This window comes from Gasterosteus aculeatus, chromosome 11 (assembly GCF_964276395.1).
Source record: "Gasterosteus aculeatus chromosome 11, fGasAcu3.hap1.1, whole genome shotgun sequence".
Taxonomy (NCBI): Eukaryota; Metazoa; Chordata; class Actinopteri; order Perciformes; family Gasterosteidae; genus Gasterosteus; species Gasterosteus aculeatus.
In genome coordinates, this window is record NC_135699.1 from 4,775,973 (window position 1) to 4,798,726 (window position 22,754).

The 22,754-nt window shown below is 44.5% G+C and overlaps 1 protein-coding gene across 5 annotated transcripts; it reads left to right on the plus strand.

Moving 5' to 3' along the window:
- The first annotated feature begins 602 nt into the window (after positions 1-602).
- On the plus strand, positions 603-22,368 carry LOC120827465 (vesicle-fusing ATPase). Of its 5 annotated transcripts, XM_040190357.2 has the most exons (22): positions 636-739; positions 6,492-6,509; positions 9,929-10,014; positions 11,626-11,725; positions 11,824-11,863; positions 12,183-12,349; positions 12,436-12,543; positions 13,141-13,216; positions 13,688-13,843; positions 14,353-14,552; positions 14,644-14,809; positions 15,032-15,106; positions 15,978-16,165; positions 16,717-16,812; positions 16,923-17,079; positions 17,449-17,582; positions 17,705-17,851; positions 18,435-18,569; positions 18,820-18,933; positions 19,064-19,119; positions 19,453-19,511; positions 21,114-22,368. In XM_040190357.2, the coding sequence occupies exons 1-21, from the start codon at positions 728-730 to the stop codon at positions 19,481-19,483; spliced, it is 2,262 nt and encodes a 753-aa protein (XP_040046291.1). In that variant the 5' UTR covers positions 636-727; the 3' UTR covers positions 19,484-19,511; positions 21,114-22,368. The 5 variants fall into 5 exon arrangements, with proteins under 5 accessions (XP_040046293.1, XP_077940672.1, XP_040046291.1 ...); XM_040190359.2 differs by lacking the exon at positions 6,492-6,509 and having other exon boundaries at positions 603-739; XM_040190358.2 differs by lacking the exon at positions 19,453-19,511 and having other exon boundaries at positions 637-739.
- The last annotated feature ends 386 nt before the right edge of the window (positions 22,369-22,754 follow it).

Below are 22,754 nucleotides of genomic sequence, written 5' to 3' on the forward strand. Positions count from 1 at the left end.
ACGGTCAGTCCCGGGCGGGCGGCGCTCAGATCTAACTGACCACAGTGTCTAATTATCACCTGTGCACTGGCTTCTTTAAGGTCCACAGCAAGCATGCATGTTATTCATTGTCTCGGCTGGATCATACTACTCTAATCAGATCAGATCAGATCCGTACAGATCGTATGTTACACGGAATCAGTCAGTCTGCTCGGCGGGGCGCTGTCCGCGGTGCTGAAGCAGAGAGCGAGGAGATGTTTATCCGCATAAAACATCGTGGTTTCACGGGGCGGTAATAGCTGGTGAAGATAATAAAGTATCCGGATATTTAACACATTTTAACTGCTAATAAAATCGAAGTCGCCGCAGATTTATTAGCGTTTAATCGTAAAGGAAAATTGGTTCCAACGACGACGACATAGGCTCATGTTCTGTGAGCCACGTGCCTCATGCGTTTTGCCCACTCTCGTAAATCGGCCGCGTGAAGTGTTATTTATTTTTTTGCAGCAGAGGATCACGGAGAGAAGCGAAGATGCCCCCCCCCCCCTCTCCCCACCCCTTCCCCGCATGCGCACCCACCCCTCACCGCCTCACGCGAGCTAATCGCAGCGCCTCGGCCAATCAGAGCGAAGTGCGCTGCGGCTTATAAAGCCGTCTGCCGCCGAGCCTCCCCCGTGCACCGTCCCTCCCAGCCGCCGCGCGACTCCCCGATCCCCGGCTACACCACCCAACCACCGCAACCGTGAAGATGGCGGCCCGGGTAAGAAATACACGCATCGATGCAGTACCTGCTTTATTTATTCAACCAGAAATATGTGACATCCTCCGTGTTTCTGTCCGGGAAATGAGGGGGAATAAAATGGCGCGCGATGGCGAGCGTTGTGCCCCATCAACCAGCCTTGGTACCTTCCGGGGGACTGAATGTCAACGCCGCGTCGCGACATGGGGCTTATTTCACGTGATGCTGCCGCCCCCCAAAACGCGACCGTGTCATCAAGAACCATTTCCTCCACATCTGCACTTTAGCGAGTGTCAGAGCCCCCGCCCCCCCCCCCCCCCGCCCCTCTCCGGGAGCATCGTCGGTTAAATCCCGAGCAGCCGCTTGCCCTTGAACCGACGCGGCTGCGTGCAACGAGTTAAAACACGCGCCACGCATGTAAAAAAAAAAGAAAAAACTCCCGAGTGCACGTTTTATGCGAGAGCTCAGGACCAAATTGCGTTCAAGTCACAACCCGTTTGCACGCAAGCGTGAGTTCGATGCCTTTCGCCGAGAAACGGGGATTATGACGTGGCGTGGATTGTGTGCGTGCGCGTTCCTCTGGAGCTCGTGTGCGCAGTCGTCGCGTACAGGAGACGGATGATGTCAGGTAGCCGACGGCGACCGATCGTTCGTGTCTCATCCACTGATTAATAAAGAGAGCAGGACAGGGATGACCGGCAGGATCATGGTTTCGTATGCCAGATGAAGAGGGGGGGGGCTTCAAACCATCATGAAAGGCAAAGTTGATGCACGGATGATGGTTGATCAAGTGTTTCAAGGTTGGGGACGTTTACTTCCTGCGGCTCCACGCTGACACTTGTTTCCTGTCATTGTGCTGCGCAATAACAAGCAGCTGTCTGCAGCATCGTATCAGAAGTGTTACCAAACAAAACAATGTGTATTACATTTGGGGAGGTGAGAACTCCAAGTGGGTTCTAATCCAGACTGCATCATTTCATCCTTTCAAAGGTGTGATGTAACTCCTGTTCATCTCCCATTCTCTATTATGGAGGTTTGGTGAAAGACCCCCGCCGACGTCGCTCTGCAGGGTTAATACAGTCAGGATGCAAGGTCCTCGTAGCCGCAGCGTTATACAGGAATATTGTCCTCATTCATGACAGTGAACATAAATCCTCCACCTTTTTTATGCTGGTAGATTCAGACCATTTCAGCAGGGCGTTCATTCATATTCTGTCAGAGCAGGCGAGCACATCTGAACAACCTCATTCACAAGTTCAACAAGCTTTCATCCAAAGAGCCCTGATCGCCCTGCGCGTGCACCCTGCATCAGAGTCCTCTCCTTGTGACCGCAAAGGCAACACTTACTCTTTCCGTGAAGCTCTCGCCTGTTAGCCCCGAACTGCCTTTTAACTGGTGTGTTGACGAAAGAAGCAGAGATACGTAGCTGGAGCTGGAGGGAAGCGCTGATCCGTTTTTACCGCAGAGGCCAGACAGACAACAGCGGCAGCACTTTGTTTAACATTCTGACCGCTGACTGATCTGTGAATGCGAGAGGCGCAACTTCCCTGGGTTCTCGGTCAATACTGCTGGGGGGGGGTGCGTAGTTCCAGATAAGACTGGACTCAGCAGACTGCAGGGGACCACTGTGGTATCGTGTGATTGAGGGTACACAACCCAAACCCTAAAACACGTCCAGATGCAATGAATGAATGAATGAACCTATTTGTCTGTTGTTAAGCTCAGACTGGATTTTGTAATTTAGTGTGTGTCTTTTTATGGGTGAGTGAGGAGATGCGATGTTACATTCCTCCTCTTGGCCGTCCAGCATGAGTCAAAAGTGTCCGCCGGGGTGTTGTTCGACTCTCCCGGCGGATGAGACACACACACACACACACACACACACAACCTTCACCCTCACTTGCCCAGCAGACGACATAGACCTACTGTTGCTGGGCGTAATTCAACCTGTCAGAGGGAATCAGGGTTAAACAAACACAGTGACACCATGATTCCCAACCTGAAAAAGCCTTTTAAGGACAAATTATTGGTTGTTTTGGTTTCATCACTTGTGTAAAACACATTTATTTTCTCTTTCTCACTGTGTTTGAAGACATATTGGTTGTCAGAGTCACGCGCGTCCAATATATACCAGTAGTTATTGTAATGGAGGGAAATATATAGTATATTATAATACGGGTAGATAAAATCCAGTGTTCTGATTGGTTGAGAGTGAGTCACATTATTGAGCGATAATGCACAGTTGAATAATGCGATAATGTACAGTTGCTGTACACATTGATTCCGTATCACTGCGCCCTCAAAGTAGCAGGTTAGATTCTGCGCGACTTAGTTGACATTTTAGCTTTTAGCTCGGTGGCGATCGCTGAAAAGGCTGCGCGTTGGGCCTAACAACGCCTTATTCACAAGGCAATGTGACAATTCACATTACCACTTTCAGAAACTCCCTAAATAATGATCATACTGCTTATTTGGACAGAATAACTGGAGTTAACTAGAAGAAAGTGTACTTTCCTGATTCTTGCACCCAGGGTGTGCAATTAAATCACTGGACTGCTCCGCTTGCAACAAAAGTCAGATTGTGCGGCATTCCATGAGGCAATTACCCCAAATACCAAACCTGACGTCCCCGAACCCATTAGGTAGTCAACTTCTGATTCTTTATCCTCCCACACACGGGAATCAGGTATTACATTGAAATTCTCTTCACTGCTCGACGCATATTTGGTCTCCCACCAGTAAGCAGGTGTTTGTGAGCTTCAAGGAAAGCCCCATTGATCTAATAGGGTCAGAATAAGTAGACAGAACCGGAGGGCTTTTGCAGTCACAGCAGTAAAAAAAGACGCCTACATGCGCGATGCAGCGAGTGAGGGGGCTCCGTCTTTCTCTCCTCTCTAATGAGGCGAGCGTGTTCGTGTAACTGGACACAACTAAAAGTGTGCCGCAAATCTTCCCATTGGTCAAAGACTTCCTTATAAGACGAATTAGCTAAAGGGAATATCCAACTCAGTCCGGAATAAAGCTTTTAGGTTTTGTACCCTCAAAATGTGTTTTTGTTCGGCAGCACACACCATAAATATCTCGCCAACGCAGCTGCTGCTATTGACTATTTTGTCAGTGGAGAAAATAATCGCCAACAACAGGAATCTAACGTTTTCTAAGATAACCTTAGCTGGCTAATTTTCCAGACTTTCTGGGGTAATTTCTGATCAGCACGGACCTTCACTGAGACAAATGTTATTTAAACCAATATCTGTTAACATTAACCATGAGTCTTAATTCACCAACTCAGGATGCATGTGTCACCTGAGAAAAGGCTAATATCAATCTTTAACAATACATGATGTTTTACAGTCTAATCCTGTGAGATTTTGATGTACATGCCAGCAAAGGTATTCTGCGATTGGTGTGTGAGTGGCTGTGTTTGTGCGTGTGTGTGTGTGTGTGTGTACGTGTGAACCGGAGGGAGAGTAGTGGTTAATCCCCGGCTGTCTGGACTCAGAACCTTCCTCTGTGAGCTCGGAGCTGGAGCTATATTTAGAGAGCCAGTCTGCTGTGGGGCAGCCTTCACAACGCACCAGCTAACGCACTCTGATACACACTCGCTGTACGCACACTGTGTTTTGGGGATTGTGTGTGTGTGTTAATCTTTCCCCTGGATGGAATATGGATTCTGCGATTTAAAGTTGGGGAAAGTGTTTTCCAGTGTTGAGTAACTCACGGTTTGAAGCGCTTTGCACGTCTCTACTCTGCTTTACTTGTCCTGTCTTTTCATGCTTTGCAATGCTTACAATGGAATGAACTTTGATAAAGACCTTCTTAATAGCAGACATTTAAATATAAAGACATATTTGGTTCCAAGTTGGTTTGTGGTGTTTGCAAACTGACTTTTTATTGTTTGTTCCCAATCAGACATGTGCCAGTGCTTGCAGCGTATTAAGTGGTTTAGGCTTTTAGGCTTGTGTGCGCCCCTCTCGTGGTGTTTATACATGTGAGTGCATGAGAACCAAAACACAACTTCCAGTTGAGAAAGCACACAGACCAATCAACAGCTTAGCTTGGCTCAAATTAAATTTGCGTGAAAGCAAAAGCCGGACCGCAGTTCTTCCAAATGGGATCGCAGCGGCTCAGATGCAAACACATTGGTTGAGGTATCGCTTTTTGGGATGAGTGAGGCGAGAGGTTGAGAGGTTCCATTCCATGTTCAGAGATGGCTTTTTCCGTTCGACGCATGACGACTGGAAACATCTTCATGGTTTATTTTGTTAGTGCGGCTCAACAGGAGCGTCGCTATCTTAGACCTTCGGCTGTGATGCAGCGGAGCTCCGCTGCTCCCCATCGATCGCCAGTGCTGCATCAGACTGGACACCGCCGCCCACGACACAGCAGGATGAATAATTTATTGTAATGGAATGCTTGGAACATTTAGAGTGATGGAGGGGAGGGGGGGGGGGGGGCTGTCTGCATCAGTCCGAACCACGGATCTGTCACCGGCCCTGAGGAGGGACACGGAGCGATTAGTCCAAATGGGATTGCAGCGGCAATCGAAAAGAAACACCCAATCAGGGGACACTTTCTGAACATGTTAGGAACAGAAGGAAAGGAGGGAAGGAAGCAAAGGAGGAATAGATGGATGGAACCTAGGAAGGACGATCTCATCGCCAAAAGATCCGGGGAATGTACCAAAAATTCATTCAAAATTTACACTTCTAAATAGCTGTGATTGATTGCAGAATGTCGAGAGATATAGCTTGATAATCAATGAGCTTCTACCTGCTGGCAGGCAGATTTTCAGACCCAGCTAATCCCCGAGAGTGGGATCAATAATTTTCCCTAAGAAAAATGAATAATGGTATTTCCCATAATGATTTTCATTGAACATGTGATTCAAACTAATAATAGTTTGGATTCCGTAACAAGGTCCGTGTTCCTCAGGTAGCTCAGAGCTTCCGCGAGGCAAAGGTAGACACACCTCCACTTGGAAAATGGGGCAAGAATTCAAACAAAAAATCCACGCAGGACAACTGATGTTAACATGACTACATGTTAAAACGTTTAACCGAGAAGAGAATGTATTTGCTTCTGACACTGTTCCACCCCCCTGTGATTTCTGGTGTGTTTGAGCATGCAGGCTAATGCTAACTGGTCCCCTCCTAAGCGTCCCAACAGATTAACGGTACACTAATGCACAGAGCGACATGAGTGGAGTCAATCAGAAATGGTCCACTGTCTCTGTAATCACCACCGACTGATGTATGGATTGAGTGATGGTTCCCCTGTCCAGTATGGTCACACTAATGACACATCGCATCTCATCCATTAACAGTTCACCCATCAGAGAACTGCATCAGCTGATTCCTTCCTCCATCATCCATGTCTCCGACCACAAGAAGACAGCTGTCTGTAATGTGGGGAAGAGATGATTGACAGCTTATTGGCACGGCACTCTGCACAATGACTCGCATCATCCGGCCGCTACAAGATCCGGGCTCTAATTTTTGTAACTGGACAATTTGTAAATTTGCCACAAGGCAAAAAAAAGACAAAATTGGTTCTATGGTTGGAAAAATAAAGAGGTGGTTTTGGATGAAAAACAACCCCCCACTCGGGTCTGCATGCGCTTGTCAGCACACCAGGTGATCTCATTGTGTGCATGAAAACCCGTCTTCATCCACCACCGCTCCGCTCCCCAGCTTGCTGCTCTAAGTCCCCCTGCGTCTCAAATACTGTCTTCTGTCCTTCCTCTCTGCTTGCCCACGCTGGTGCCCTCAAGGTCGTAATATTTTTCAAGGTATGTATGGTTACACATTAGTGAAATTCTTCTGAAACAAGTTGTTATCTTCCTCGTCATGACGTTTGCGCGTTTCCGGGCTCTCTGACTGGAGATGGTTACAAAGCGTTACTGCCCCCCCTCTCCCGCTTACCCCCCCGCCGCAGGGCGGATAGTTGGCTAGCTTTTCAGGATAAATCCAAAGGCACCCACGCACACACCAACAGCGCCGGTGGGTCTCGTGCCAACGCAATCCAGTGCACTGCCGTGTGTCAGACGTCACGTGTTGAAATGCTAACTAATTAGCATCCGTGAACCGTGGACACGTAACCTTTTAAGCTTGCACCATGCACATGGCATAACATGTGCATGTAACCATGTGTTAAAGTCTATTGGGCTACTTGGAAAAATGATGCCAAAGGATCCTGAGCGAGCGTACGGGTTGGAAGTGGGAACGTGTTGGATGCAACACCTTCCTTAACCCTCACATTGACTTCATTGTGGTGGTAGTTGGAGCTGTAGAAATGGTTGTGACACCGCTTGTGGAGGCAAGTTAAAAACCCTTAGAGCCTGATTGCTGCAATTTACCCCTTTTTCTGTCTAACTATCAAAGCTCAGTGGATTCTGAAGACACGATTTCACTGCTGTGTTTATTTGTGACGTCCGCTGCTTAAAATACATGTTATGATACTTGAATATGCACCGTTTTCTAGGTTACCCAGATGTTTTCTGGGGTAGCCTAGATGGGATGGAGTTTACCACGGCGATGGTGTATTTATATCCTAAGTATTTCTCATACTTGTGGATGTGTGTGCCACACATCAACCTCCATCCACCTCCATTACCACACAACGTTAACCATAATGAATCACAGTTATTTTGTGTTCCACAGAGGATTGTTCTTCATTCCTCAATTAATGGCTCCTCCTTTTTAACAGAAAACAGGTGTACTTGATAATATTTGCGTTATTAAATTTCAACGGGTCATTATATTTGTTTGTTTATTCATTTATTCTACTGAAGACTGACAGTCAGCTCGACAGCTAATTTTAAACGTAGGAGAAGCTACACGTTTACCAACACAACCTGAGGTGATGAACATGGTGTTCATCATACCGCTTGTCCCTCTGCTTCAAAGCCGCCACCAAAAAAGAAAACCTCAATTGTTCTGCATGAGTTATGTTTATATTATGGTCGACTCGGCATTCATGTCTCAAAAACTCATTAAAACTCGTTAAAACTCATTTTAGATGAGGCTCATCTTTTAGGATGCTGTTTGGATTAAAGGAATCCAGAAAGATTTGACATTAATTATGAGTGAGAGGCCCCTCTGAGGCTCCGTTTCACCTCTGTCCGGCCAGACTACGGGGAGCAGGTGATGTTACCATGGCGTCTCTCCGTCTCGGTTCTGACGTGTAATTATGCTGCATGAAGTGTGATGAAGTCCACTGAGGGAGGACGGTGTGTGTGCTGTGTGTGCGCTACAAACACAGGACGTCCACCCAGGACGCTGACGTTTGATTTCATCACAGAAACCTCCACATTCGACGCATGTCAAGTTCACCTCAGGGTTTGCAGAAACAATGACGACATTTATTGGGCCGACTCGGTTACATTTACATGTTATTGATTAATGATGAGAATGAATCCGCCACCAACAGGTAGTTTAATAGTAATGATGCAGAAATGAGAATACTTCAGGTGGCTGTGAAAAGTAGAACTGCCTGTGCACTTTGTTACCAGTGTTGAAGTCAACATCACTGTCATTATTTGTCTTTTTGTACTCGTGGCAAAGAATCCTCAGAGATTAGTTATGGATTCTGCAGGGATTTGGCAAATGATTAGTTGCTGACCGGATTTTGCATGTAATCGTGATCTGGAATTTCTCCTCTAAAGCAGTTTTGGATGTCTATCCATGGCTTACTTCCTAATGAGGCCTCGCTGCTGCTAAAAAGCCTTTCTGTGCTGTTTTGGTGCAGGGGGGGGGGGGGGGGGGGGGGCTTTGATAACTGCAGAATGCTCTGCCTAAGATGGACGTTTGTCTACATGCAGCTGGTCCTATGGCACCCTCACAGCTATAGACTCCAATCAATACAGTTATAGTAGCAATGTAACAATGCATAGTGATGGAGGCACAGAGAAATATCACATAAATCTGCGTCTCTCCCTCAGATTACCGGAGTTTCAGCTCAATGTTCATCTCCCGAGATGTTTTCTTTTATTCTTTCGAGCTTTTCTCAGGGAAAAGGCTACCGTATGCTAGCTGCTCGCTAAACAGACAGACAAAGTTACCTACTAATATTTGTTATATATTACTAATTATATATATATAATTATATTAATTAATTAATTATATATATATTACTACTCTGGACACAAAAACTCTCTTTAAATGTTTCCAGTATTCATTAGATCATTGTTAATGATCATTATTTTTCTTGCGTGTGTCGCGGTTCAGATGCATTTTTTTAAATGAAAAAACAGGGCGTTGTGGTTTCCCCAAACTGCCGGGTGGTTTGAGCTTTCAAGGGAGCGGTTGAAGCCACACACAGATGAAGCGCGGCGGAGGAATCAGCGGCGGCGGTGAGAGCAGGTCCGGTGTCGTCGGCGCGAAGCCTCGCTGCAACAAAACAATTAGTGGCAGAAGAACCTTCGCTGCCTCGACTCTGGTATTCAAGCCTGTGATGAATCAGCCGGCAGTAAAGCCCGATTTATTGTCTCAGGCTCTGGCGGATTAATGCAGTTACCATGGTAACCCCTCGCAGTGCTGTGCATTGGAGTCTGTTGAACCTTGCGGCAGATTCTTCTGCACCTTTATGCTCCAGGGGCTGTACTGCCAAGGCAGCTTCATTCACACGGCAGTGTGGGGTAATATTCAATCCTGTACCACAGTACTCCTAAAGCACGAGAAAGGCTCAAAGGCTCATGTCAGAACAGAAGGGAAATCGATAGGCTCCTAATTCAGGTTGTATTACATGACCTGTATCCCCGTGTACTCTCACCCAATGGCGCTGCAATCATATTACATGTTACCGCCCCCCCCCAACGGGCCCCTGATTTCTCACTTGTCTAATTATAGGACGGAGATTTTGATTTTATCACCATTTATTCTTTATTTTCCAAGTGATTGGAAGCGGCCTTGTGTCTTTGTCTCTGCTCTGACAACAGACACAGTTTCAGTGTTTGCGTGTCAAGAGAAGTGCTGACTCTGCAAACAGGGAAAAGGAAAATGGACGGTGAATCTCTCCGTAAGGTTTCTCACTCTGACCGAGCTGATGGTGATTCAGCACATTTCAATTTGTTTGTGCTTTCAAGTTCAATCACTATTTTGTTAAAGGGTGAGTTACCATTATGCCATAAACATTTGTTGCACTTCTCCTCCTCCTCCTCCTCTTCCTCCTCCTCCTCCTCCTGCTCTTCCTCCTCTTTCTCTGACGCAGACTATGCAAGCGGCGCGATGCCCCACCGATGAGCTGTCGCTGACTAATTGTGCCGTGGTGAACGAGAAGGATCTGCAGTCAGGACAGTGAGTAATCGTTGTCGCCTCTTAGTCCACACAGACGCACACGCCAAAGTATTCTCTCGTCCATCCACCCACCTCACAGTCCGGAAGGTCACTAATCTGGCACGAGGCCGCAGGATTTAAAGAGTCTGATCATCAAGGTTATTTTTCCTGGATATTGTAACAGTGCCGACTACAGGCGCAAGAAGTAAATGTAGAAAAAACGATACCAATTGTTTTCACCTGATGATTAAAAAGGAAACTGGTCCTGAAGCTGACTGACAATATCTGAACACACTCCTGATCAGTGAATAAAGATCCATCCGTCAGACAAATTCTGAAGTTTCCTGTGTGTCTCCTGTGAGTTAATAGATCATTTGGACTCAGGCAGTTTTTCAAATAGAAATTCATTCCTATAAAATGTTATTTCACCATTACAGAGCCTCTGTATGAGATTAGGGGTTAGAGTTAAATAAATAAATACAGCAAGTCAACAGTGGTGTTACTTGCTGCTTGATACTATCGGCCAACATGCATTTGTAAACATTATATTATTTTAAGAATTAGCCGTAGACTATTGGATATCAGAACAAGTAAAAGTTATACTTGTTTTTAAGTGGGAGCCTGTTAACCGATCTGTTATCTGGACTTTCTTCTACATTTGTAGTTGCCTTGTTGTCATTATTTGCCACAAAGCAGCATTCCTGCAGTAGGCATCAACATCGGAAGGTGGTTTTATACACGATTGGACTCTTATTATAATAAACTATATTATGAGCCTTGTGACGGTGCCTTATGCCAGAGGAAAGCAGTGGTTTCCTAGCAACTATTGAAGATTAACCAACTCGTCAATAGTGCCTCTGAGAAATAAGATAATTAAATAGTGCTGCGTACATACTGACATGTTGCCTTCTGGTGTTTTTCTTTCCTCCACTCTAGAGATGTGACTTAAAGCGCTGTAAAAAGATCAGTGGTGTGTTATAAATAAATTAAACTTGCACTAACCAGCTGTTTTTATGTAATGTGAAAAGAGTCTTTATTAGCAAACTCACAGAATATTGTCATCCAAGGAATGTGATTCCTTCTCTATTTTGGACATTTACCATGTTTTTGGGGAATAAAGCTCCCTCCTCAGCACCAGACACAACGTCAGCAACAAGCCTCTGAATGTAGTGGAGCAGCAGCTAAAGGGGCACCAATCAAAGAGTAAAAAGAGTTGGTGCAGAACCAACCAGAGCAAAAAGCAGACTGGATAGTGGACTTTTGTCAGGATGCCAGCCACAAACTGTAAATGGAGGTTAATGTAACTTCATGTCTGTTAGATGTAGAATAAGCAGTTGTCTGCCAAGACGCAAACTATTTCATGCCCCAAAAATAATCTGCTTTAATATCAACACAGAAACAGTGGCAAGGTATCGCATTAACATGCATCAGAAAGAATAGAAAGAGGGTAGTTATAGTAAAGTTGAGGTGAAAGAACATATTAAATGGGGAAAGGTCAATAAGACATATTATTTTTAAGATAACGAAGCAGTGTCGCATTGCAAATAGTAGTTACATCAGTGACAGCACTGTGCAAGCCCCAAATAAACAATTATGACATGTGTAATAACCTTCTGCCTCCTGCCTCTGCAGACATGTGACGGTGAAAACCACACCCAACCACAAGTTTGTGTTCACAGTGAAGACCCACCACACCGTGGCCCCTGGAAGCATCGCCTTCAGCCTGCCACAGGTACACACACACACACACACGTGCACTCGCACACACTTTGCTAATTAGCCTGCAGTTTGTCGCCCTTCCTTATCTCTCTGTGTTCATCTCTCTTGTAGAGGAAGTGGGCCGGCCTCTCCATCGGCCAGGAAGTGGAAGGTAAAACGTTCTCTATTTGATCGCTGCAAAATGCTCTGAACAGACTCCAATTGCTCTTTTGCAATAATTGATATTAGCTTTGACATTAGTGACCTCCGATGTTACTCATTTCTGAAACTGTGCTTCCTTCTCCCTGACGATCTGACATTGTCGCCTGACCTGCTGACATTTGCATTACATTATTTAACTATTTGATACGTTCCCTACACATGTTCGGGTCCGACACCCCCAAACAGTTAATCTCCACTTACTTTATTATTCTATTTGAATGTATTTCTAGTCTATTTTTATTACATGTGCAATGCATCTGTCCCCTCAGTGGCCAACTACAACTTTGACAAGTCCAAGCAGTGCATTGGCGCCATGACAATCGAAATTGACTTCCTGCAGAAGAAGAGTACTGACTCCTCCCCCTACGACTCGGACAAGATGGCCGCCGAGTTTATCCAGCAGTTCAACAACCAGGGCTTCTCTGTTACCCAGCAGGTGGATGTCCACAAACCTGCAACATGTCCTGTCCTAATGTCTTCTCCACACGTTTGATCATCCTCTTGCTTCTCTGCGTTTCTCAGCTAGTGTTCACCTTCTGCGACAAGCTGTTTGGCTTGATGGTTAAAGACATCGAGGCCATGGATGCCAGCATCCTCAGAGGAGAACCAGCTTCTGGAAAGAAACAGAAGGTATCCGACCAGCATGCAGATGATTTGAGATGTATTCTCAAAAGATTAAAGTGTAACCGTTCACAAGCCTTTTCAAAATCAGGCTTTTTGGCTCCATGCTGTGGATAAAGTGGGTTTGCTATGGAATTTTTTCTGTGTCTTATGTGTAGGGTTGCATGTGACAAGATATTTAGTACGTGGGCATTTATTGTGCCCCCCCACAATGAGAACATGAAAGTAGTGGCAGATTTTTGAGGGTCGCTAGAAATCCACTCAGAGGCTCCTACAATGCTGCTGGTAAAGTGATGGTTGAAAACTGACGGAAAACTGAAACTGAGTCTCAGTGTAAACTATTCTAACTATGCTTGAAAATGCTACTACATAATATTCCATCATATCTTTACTGGAAATGAAAGACTTTTCAAGCATAAGAGAGATTTAAATTCAGCAGAATCCATAGAAATGAAATATTTGACACTGAAAATGCCACAGAATAAATAGATTCATCATTTGATGCAATCAGGGCTGGCTTGTGGCTAAATGAGGGAGCGCTGATGCATATAGTCTTGGTGCATATATCCGAATGGAGACCGAGTTTAACGCTGTTTTTTCTGACAGATCGACATCGGACTGATGGTAGGAAACAGCCAGGTGATCTTCGAGAAGGCCGAGAGTTCATCCCTCACGCTAGTTGGTAAGATCCTTACTTTACCAAAATGTGATTGCGCTCAGGATCTGGCATCATGGGGAAGGACAATAATTAAAGCTAAACTATCGTCAGAAGCTTTTTTTCTTTGCAGTATTTGTCAATCCTGAGAGGAAGTTTAAAATATATTTCGCTGCTATAAATGGTAAATGGTAAACCCAGAGTGATGCATGAAAGGCAGTGGAGGCTTCATGCGACAGTCTATTTTATCCACAGGATGGCAGTAAGAACACTTCTCTCACTGTTGCCTCGTCTTCCACAATGTGCTCAGCAACAAGAAAAGGACTTGGAGATCAAACATGGCTTTTATTTGAAGGTTTTTTTAGTTATATATCGAGCTACAGAACTCCCCTGTTCCTTCCCATCTGACAGTGACCTGAAATCCTCACACATTCACTCGCTTCCCAAGCGTATCCCTGTGAGTTGCCTGTCAAGTAGTCCTCCTATGTCTCCTAACAGGGAAGGCAAAGACCAAGGAAGCACGACAGACAATCATCAACCCAGAGTGGAACTTTGAGAAGATGGGAATCGGAGGTCTGGACAGGGAATTCTCCGACATTTTCCGCAGAGCCTTTGCTTCCCGAGTCTTCCCTCCAGACATCGTGGAGCAGATGGGTGAGAGAGCCTCTCTTTCTCGATCCTGGTTGACCTTTTCATAATTTTACCACGCCCGAGTGCCTCGGCCTTTTACGTTATTTGTTGTTTCTGTCAGTATATTGCACGCCCACCATCGTTTTGTTGACTTTTCTACTCTCTTTGTGAGCCTATAACTTTCTCTGGCCTCGTACGACACTCAGTGCATGAAATGGGTGGACTTTCATTTGCTTATTTGATTTGGCTGTAAATTCATTTTTTATTTAACCAACCAGGTAATGATCACATGAAGGCATGCAATATTATAAAATAGAGTATCCCAAATTGAAGTTGTGAATTTACAAATGTTCTCTGGGATGATGAGTCAATTGAACACACTTACACTCACAGAAACATACTGTTGGCATTCTCATCATTTTATCAATTTAGTTTCTCCTCCTTCTGGCTTTTCTCACACTCATACACCTGTATCCCCTTCTCTCATGACCTTCTGATTCTCTTCTACTTTAAATCTTTCTCCTCCCTCCCAGGGTGTAAGCACGTGAAGGGCATCATGCTGTTTGGGCCTCCTGGCTGTGGTAAAACACTGATGGCGAGGCAAATCGGCAAGATGCTCAACGCCCGTGAGCCGAAGGTCGTCAACGGCCCCGAGATCCTCAACAAGTACGTTGGAGAGTCCGAGGCAAACATCCGCAAGCTGTTTGCTGACGCAGAGGACGAGCAGAAGAGGGTGAGGGGAGATTCTCAATGTGCTCTTTTTGCATGTGTTCAAGTCCAAAAAAGAAATGAACAAAACGTTTCAAAACTCACCGCGCCCCCAGCTGGGAGCCAACAGCGGCCTCCATATCATCATCTTCGATGAGCTGGATGCCATCTGCAAGCAGAGAGGCACGGGCGCCAGCAGCACGGGCGTGCACGACACCGTGGTCAACCAGCTGCTGTCCAAGATCGACGGCGTGGAGCAACTCAACAACATCCTGGTCATCGGTCAGTAGCGTCAGAGGGAACCGATCCCCCACATTTCATCATGGTGTACGAGACATTCTGGGTTTTGGATCAGACAACATACTTTTGACACGTGCATTAGAAAAAGAAAAAAAAAGTTCATGAAAAAACATCTGCAATTCATTTCATACAGTGAATGTTAGACAGCATCACCCACACCCGTCGGCCTTCTCTCAATCTCTGACGTTTCCTCTTTCACCGCAGGAATGACCAACAGGCCCGACCTGATAGATGATGCCCTGATGAGGCCCGGCAGGTTTGAGGTCAAGATGGAAATTAGTAAGTGTTCAGGACCCCTCCTCTTTCTTCCTCTCTTGGTCTGATCTGCCTCGTTCTACAAACCACTCGGCTTGATATTCTGGTTGACATCAAAGTTATGCCCATTTCCCTCGGCACATTCCCAGTTGGCTCAATGCTGATTGATGATGAGGTAGCCGTGTCCACGCGTCAGGAGAGTGGTGCCGGATTGAGTGCTCAAAACCTGGAATGAGTCAGCAATTTTGCACTTCTGATTCCTTTTCTCGGTTAGATGCCAGCAATAAGGTCTGTGGTTAACACAAGTTTGAAATTTGAAATAGTTCAATGTATTACTGTGTCCTAAAATATGAAGTGCATCAATAAATATAATAAATAAATTCCCCTCTAGGGAATTTTGAAGTGTGAAAATACCAAGCCGTGAAATGACAGCCTAAATACTGTCATTAGTAAGCCTAAGCAGCCTTCTTCTGTCCGCTTGCATGTCATGTGTGGGGTTCATTTATGGAGATTATCCCGCTGAACAAAATGTGTAAGTGTAATAAACTTGTGTTTTCTACAGAGCTCATTATTGGCGATAATTTATTTAAAAAATGGAAAAATCCCACTAGCTTTTTGTCGACAGAACCAGTGTGGTTTTAACTACTGTGGATGTTCTGCAAAACTATTTCATATATTTATATTTTATACATTGCACTCCAATCGTTTTTTTCAACACAACATACTAATTAAGTAGGATGCACTTGAAATGTCTGTTGAAGCATCCACGTTAAGGTCATTTAACTCATTTGACCTTTCGGATGTTCATTGCCTCCTCTGCTCTGCCCCATCCCTCTCTCCCCTCCCGGGTCCATCTTGTCCTCACGCCTCTCCTCCTCGTCCTCTCGCCCCCCAGGTCTGCCCGATGAAAAGGGGCGTGTCCAGATCCTGACCATCCACACCAACAAGATGCGAGGCTTCAATCTGCTCGCCCCCGATGTCGATATCAAGGAACTGGCCACCGAAACCAAGAACTACAGCGGTGCCGAGCTGGAGGGGCTGGTCAGGGCCGCTCAGTCCACGGCCATGAACCGACACATCAAGGTCACTCTAAACCTTCGAATACTCAAACCTTGCGTTAGGGTTTGTTCGGGGTGCCTTTACACTGAAGTCGTGCGAATGAAAATGTTTAAAATAATGTTAAAGTGTGCTGGCAGAGTAGCATGCTGGAAAGAAAGGATCTTACTAGCAGATTAGCTTGTTAGCTGATTAGCTATCTTGCTAGTTTTGTGTAGCCTACAGTTAAATGACTTTTGGGTAACATTTTACTAACCGTATACGTCGCATAAAGTATGATGGCAACCGGGCTGCCTGGAAAATATTTAAACATATTAACACGATTCCAAAAGGCAAAACAATAGTGTTGAAAAATAACCTTTTGATTCTTGTCTCGAAAAAAGACCTCAAATCAGGGACTTCTCACCTAGTTTTATAACGCAACAAACACCACTGGACAAGTTCCTTTCCCCAACGGAGTCCTTAGAAGTAGAAAAAGGACCTTCATTTTAAAACTTTACATTTTAATACATTTTCACAGGCTGAGTTGTAAAACACTAAATGTACAAAACGTGAAGGTCTCTTGAAATCTTCTCCAGGCCACCTCTACAGTGGAAGTGGACATGGAGAAGGCCGAGAAGCTGCAGGTCACCAGAAGTGACTTTATGGGATCCCTCAACAACGACATCAAACCTGTACGTACCAAGTTGTTTTACAGTTTATGCCCCTGGCTGCAGAATACGGTTTAATCCTGAACACGGTAAAGGCGGAACAAAGTTCCTGACACTTTATGTTTTCTATCCAGGCGTTTGGTACGAACCAGGAGGACTACTCCAACTACATCATGAACGGCATCATCAAATGGGGCGACCCGGTCACTCACGTCCTGGACGACGGAATGCTGCTGGTGCAGCAGACCAAGAACAGCGATCGCACACCGCTGGTGGCTGTGCTATTGGAGGGTCAGAAGAACGAACACACACAGAAAAACAGAGCAAAGATACACTAAAACAAACACTTTAATGCTTAATGTTCCAATTAAGGAGAATCTTATATCAATTTGTTTGGCTAAAACTGTTGATACAGTCCAACTTTGCTCAAGATTGGATCCAATTCCCTGGTTTGATTGGTATTCCAGACCAGTGACTTCAATGCAAAGATGTACACCCTTCAAATTAAGAAAATGTACAGCCAACGTATTTACGTTAATTGTGGCTATAGTGGCCTCCGTTTTAGAGATTATGGTAAATGAGGAATCACACAACATTTGATTTCACCCCACTGAGTAGCTACACAAACGCAGACAGTACATTGTACCCCTCCTCTCCCAGGCCCACCCCACAGCGGAAAGACGGCCTTGGCGGCTCAGATTGCAGAGGACTCGGAGTTCCCCTTCATTAAGATCTGTTCTCCAGACAAGATGATCGGACACTCGGAGATCTCCAAGTGCCAGGCGATCAAAAAGGTAAGCGCTGCTTCAACCGCCCCACCAGCATACGATGAGACAAATGCACTTGGACAACAGCTCATGGAGTCGTTCTCCCTGCCTGTCTTTCCTTTGTCCATTTCCTCACTCCTTCGTCTCAGGTCTTCGATGACGCCTACAAGTCGCAGCTCAGCTGCGTGGTGGTGGATGACATTGAGCGTCTGCTGGACTACGTCCCCATCGGGCCTCGTTTCTCCAACCTCGTGCTTCAGGCTCTGCTGGTGCTGCTGAAGAAAGCTCCGCCAAAGGTCAGAGTTCATCTGAAAGCTGAAAACGCGCTGTTGCCATTGCTATACGCGCGTCATTCAGCAGAGACTCACTTAAATAAATGAGAAATTTACCCTTTTGTCTTTTGTGTCGGAATTGGTGATTTCAAATGTAACCGGCCAGTGAAATCTTTTTTTTAAATTTTACTTCTCATTCTCTTTATCCATATTTTAGATATACCAATAACTAGCTTTGTATATTACCAAAATAATTCAACGCTTTGGCAGTGGAGCTACTGCTCACACTCTCTGTTTGAGAATAGGCGCCACAAAGTAAAAATTGTATGCAAGTCAACACAGAAAGACCCAAACCAAGAAGATAAATTGGAGAGGCCACAGGTAAGAGTTGTGTTACACCAAAATCTTCTGACTCGGCTTCATTTCGACAAAAGAGAAGGGTGTGCGTGGGGCTTCATCACCAACCCACACACACACGGGTAAAGTGTGCCCTAGATGCACGGTCCTCATGGTCCTCCAGCCACAACTTGGGATGAATCTGCTGAAATGGAAATCTACACTGCGCCTTTGGTTTTAGGATAAAACAAAGTGTTTCCTCCTGCCGCAGGGCCGGAAGCTGCTCATCATCGGCACCACCAGCAGGAAGGACGTGTTGCAGGAGATGGAGATGTTGGACGCCTTCAGCACCACCATCCATGTCCCCAACATCTCCACCGGGGAGCAACTCGTCGACTCTTTAGAGGTACTCACGCAGATGTGCAGAATCATTGCACTTTATCACTTTGCGGTGCTGCATTACCATCCCCCACTCTCATGAGCACACAGCCTCAAAAGGACGGACTCTGAATCCTTTGTGTGGAAAAAAAATACTTTCGTAATCAGCGTAAACGTAATTAAAAAAGCTTGTTTTCCACGGTAGATCTGTCTTTATTTTGCTTTCGAAGGTAGTATTGAAGATCTCTGCCTCTCTAAAGCCTTTGTTGTCTTTGTAGCTGTTGGGGAGCTTCACAGATAAAGAGCGAGCCAGCATCGCGCACCAGCTCAAAGGGAAGCGGGTGTGGATCGGCATCAAGAAGCTCCTCGTGCTCATCGAGATGTCACTGCAGGTAAAGGAGACTCACCGAAGCAGCGAGGCTGTGATGTGTGAAGGTGTTGGACAATCATGAAACTAAAGATGTTGTTGCCGTCCCGGGTCTTCACCACCTCTTTCTTTCTGCTTTCTTTTACCGTTTCTAGATGCCAGCGGATTACAGAGTCACCAAGTTCCTGTCCCTGCTCAGAGACGAGGGCGCGTGAGTACCACCGCTCCCAGACATTCACTTCCGTTGCTTCAAACCGCTTCCATCATTTTGAAACCTTTTCTTTTCTCTTCACCTGCATCCATTATTATGTTTCTTGTATCGACCTGTCAGCTTGTTCTCTTTAGACTATTACATATATATTGTTATTTCTGTAAACAGAATGCACTTTGCATTACTTTCACGGCTCAGTGATGTCACACATAAGGACAGATACTAATGAAGAAAGGACATCTTGTATTTACACACTGAAGTACAAACATGGCAGAAAAGGCCTAACAATCAATCACCTGCTGACCTTAACAGCTTCATTTTTGCAATCACCAGGTTGAACGAAGGCGATCAAATCCGAATTTAAAGCTGTTGGTCGCTCTCGCTGTGCACTGGTAAGGCCACCAGCAAAGCAATGAGACTAGTGCCTGAAGATCGGGACAACAAACCCGTAGCTTGTCAGTTCGCTGTTAGATTAGAATTTACTTGCTTCCTGCTTTCTATTACCACAGCAGCTTCAGGTAAATCTGTAAATGGTGTTTGACTAAGTTGGGAGATTTGATTTTGTTCAGCAAATAAATCTGCTGAAATGTTTGTATTGCTCTGATAATTTTTTTAACTTAAATAATACACTTACAACATATAAACTCCAATTAAATGCAATGTTTTTGTCTCATTTATCAAGAATATGTACATGTTTTAAATCAAATAACAACCGTTGCAAAAGTGGCCACACATTTAAAGTAAGTACTAGACAAATTCTAAGAGAGAAGAGTAAGCAAATTAACTAGTAGCAGTATTAGTTACAAAGCAATATCAATGTAACTTTAGCTAACGTTAGCTAACGTTAGCCATGACAGCTACTGGTCAATTCAGACTCAAAACCACTGATAACCAGTTGTTTTGATGCCTTGCTAGTGTGTTTTTACACTAAATGGGCTTTCTTGTATTTAACTACCTCTTCGCCCCACGTTTCTATCATTAGCAAAATAGATTCCTACATGGAAATTTGTACCCTTGTTTCAGCTGACATCATTCATTATATTTGTTGAATTTGTGGACACTGAAAATGTCATGTCATGTCCCCCCCCTTCATCATAAATCCACTGAAATAAGCATGAAAAGCTCCACTCATTCGTTTCAGAGTGATTCCTTTGAGTGTTAAGCATGTTGTTGCATATTTTAGCTTCTAAATTGTTTTAATTTTTTTCTGCAACAGTAAAGTTTTCAAGAGTCGCTTGGATCAGCTCTTCCGAAGTCTATAAGCCCATTAAGTGTTTGCTAAATAGAGATTAATGCAGCACTCAATTAAAATGAATGACACAAACCACAGCAAACGTTATGATCTCGAGATTAGTTGTTACTAAATATTTAAATCCAATAACTACCAGGTGTAACTGTGTCGCCATATCTCTGAATTAAGGTAATCACGAGCTTTGTGTCATCTCCTAGTTATTGTACTTACAAATTTGTCGTCATCACTATATTAATTATAATTATAATAAATGTGTAATCTCTGGATCATCTTAATCATGGATGTAACATCTCTGAAGTGTATAATAAAATATACCAACATGGTAACTTACCGATTAATACAGTGTTATATGCGATGTTTCTGTAATCACACAGCCGTCTGAGTTGTCCTGTTAAATTTTTAATCACAGGAATCTCTTACGTTGCAACCCGAGCCGCATGGGAGCATAATGGCCGCCCTGCGTACACAGAATGAGGAGTGCATTAATCTCCAAAGATCAACGAGAGACTCTGTTACATTCTGGCTCTCTTCTTGTTTTATAGCGAGTTAAATCCTGCTCGTGGTATTTTAATTTGCACAGGACACCCCCCCGCGTTGTGCTGGTGTTGCGTAAGTACACTGGACTTGGTTGCGGGTTGATAAAGAGCGGTGCTCTGGTACAGGGACTCTACTTGGGGCGGGAGGATGCAACACGACCCACAGGACACTGAACCAACCGTCTTCTGCTTTTTCCTCTTTCTAGTGACCGCACCTTCTACGAGTAGACAAGCAAACATCTCTCCACCAACGAGCCGTCCGTGGGACAGGATGAGGAGGACGAGAGGCCGTCCTCTCCTCCGTCCAACCGCCCGTCTCTCCATCTATTTAAATACACACCCGGTCAGAGAGGGGGGACACACGAGTCCTCCTCGTCTCAGCATGTTTCCGTAGGCAATACCTCTGCATCACCACCAATCAACTTTACTCAACGACATACGCAGCAAACCAATGAAAGTCCTACTGTTTAAAATCTGTTATCTGTAACGAAACTGGAATAGATGATTGTAAGAAAAGAAAAAAGTGCTGTTTTGTGCATCGTGCGGAAAAATAATAACAAAAAAAAGCCATGTATGTTTTCAGCTGTAGTATTTGTAGTATTCGTTGCATATTGCCCGTAATGCTAAATATAGTACGACGCATATCCTCACAACACACGAGCACAAAAACTGAGTACAACGGACATTAATCCCAGAGGCATTTGAATATTTAAGATTAAATCTATGAGAGGCTTTTAGTGAATACGTAGTGGCTGTAAAAAAAAAGAGCTGATCCATGTGTAAATGTGAGCCCCTCGACTCTGCAGTGTGTAACTCGTTCATGTTCTGTACATAGTATATATAGACAAAACGATTTAAACAATATATCACAACGTTTCTTCTTCCTTATTCTTCAAGAGATGTTGGCTTTACACGGTTACTGTAATAGTGAAGGTAAATGTTGGAATGTTGGCCCGTCTGTCAGTGTTGTGTGCAGTTCAGTTCGGTGTGTTGTTAACAACATCCTCAGTGTTAAAGATGTAAACAGAAATACTCTGCACTTCGGCTAAATACAAAACATACAAAAACCCTTTAGTACTTATCTCGGGCGTTCTTGGTGGGAACCCGAGCTTGTTTCCGCTGGTGTGCATGTGTGTGGGGGAACCAAACGCTGCATGCGTCCACTCTGCAGGAGGTCCGGTGCGTGCGTGAGTTTGCGGTGGCAGAACGTGCTTTTGAACGTGCACGTGTGTGTTTATACATTTGATTCTAGGTTTTAGACAGTCGCTGGTTTATTTGTGGATTTCTTTCTCATGTCATGTGTTTGGTGCTTACAGTCTAAAGTTCTTGTTTTGTTCCGACCATTGATGATATATATGAGTGTGTGTGTGTGTGTGTGTGTGAGAGAGAGAGTGTGTGAATATATATCAACATACAGATGTATTATTGCAATAAAAGGCACAGATGCACAGGAAAAAGAAACAGCTGCTCGCCTGGTGTCTTTAATTTGTTTGTTGATGGATATATATATATAGTTTATTTTCAGTTTTCGAAAAAGTAACGTAGGAGCATTCACCTTAGTACAGTTTAAAAAAAAAGTTATCTATCTGACATCTATAATCACTGGTGACTTACATGCTCAGGTTTTACATACACAACACAATCAGGTTAAGAAGAAATAGTAGTAAAGATAAAAGTACCCAATTGCATAACAAGTAATACAACAAAGTTTCATCCTTACTAGGTAAAACATAGATGGTTACACAGTAAAAAGTGCATATATATATTCCTAAATATAGATATAGATACAGTCGAGTCTATTGTGCATAATATAATCATTGGTGCCCTCCACGTGCAAACGCTTCACT

What these genes read in the sequence shown, in the direction of transcription:
- LOC120827465 (XM_040190357.2), top strand. An exon ending in CATCGGCCAGGAAGTGGAAG is followed by an intron (nt 11,864 to 12,182) that starts GTAAAACGTTCT and finishes CTGTCCCCTCAG; the next exon opens with TGGCCAACTACAACTTTGAC. An exon ending in GCTTCTCTGTTACCCAGCAG is followed by an intron (nt 12,350 to 12,435) that starts GTGGATGTCCAC and finishes TGCGTTTCTCAG; the next exon opens with CTAGTGTTCACCTTCTGCGA.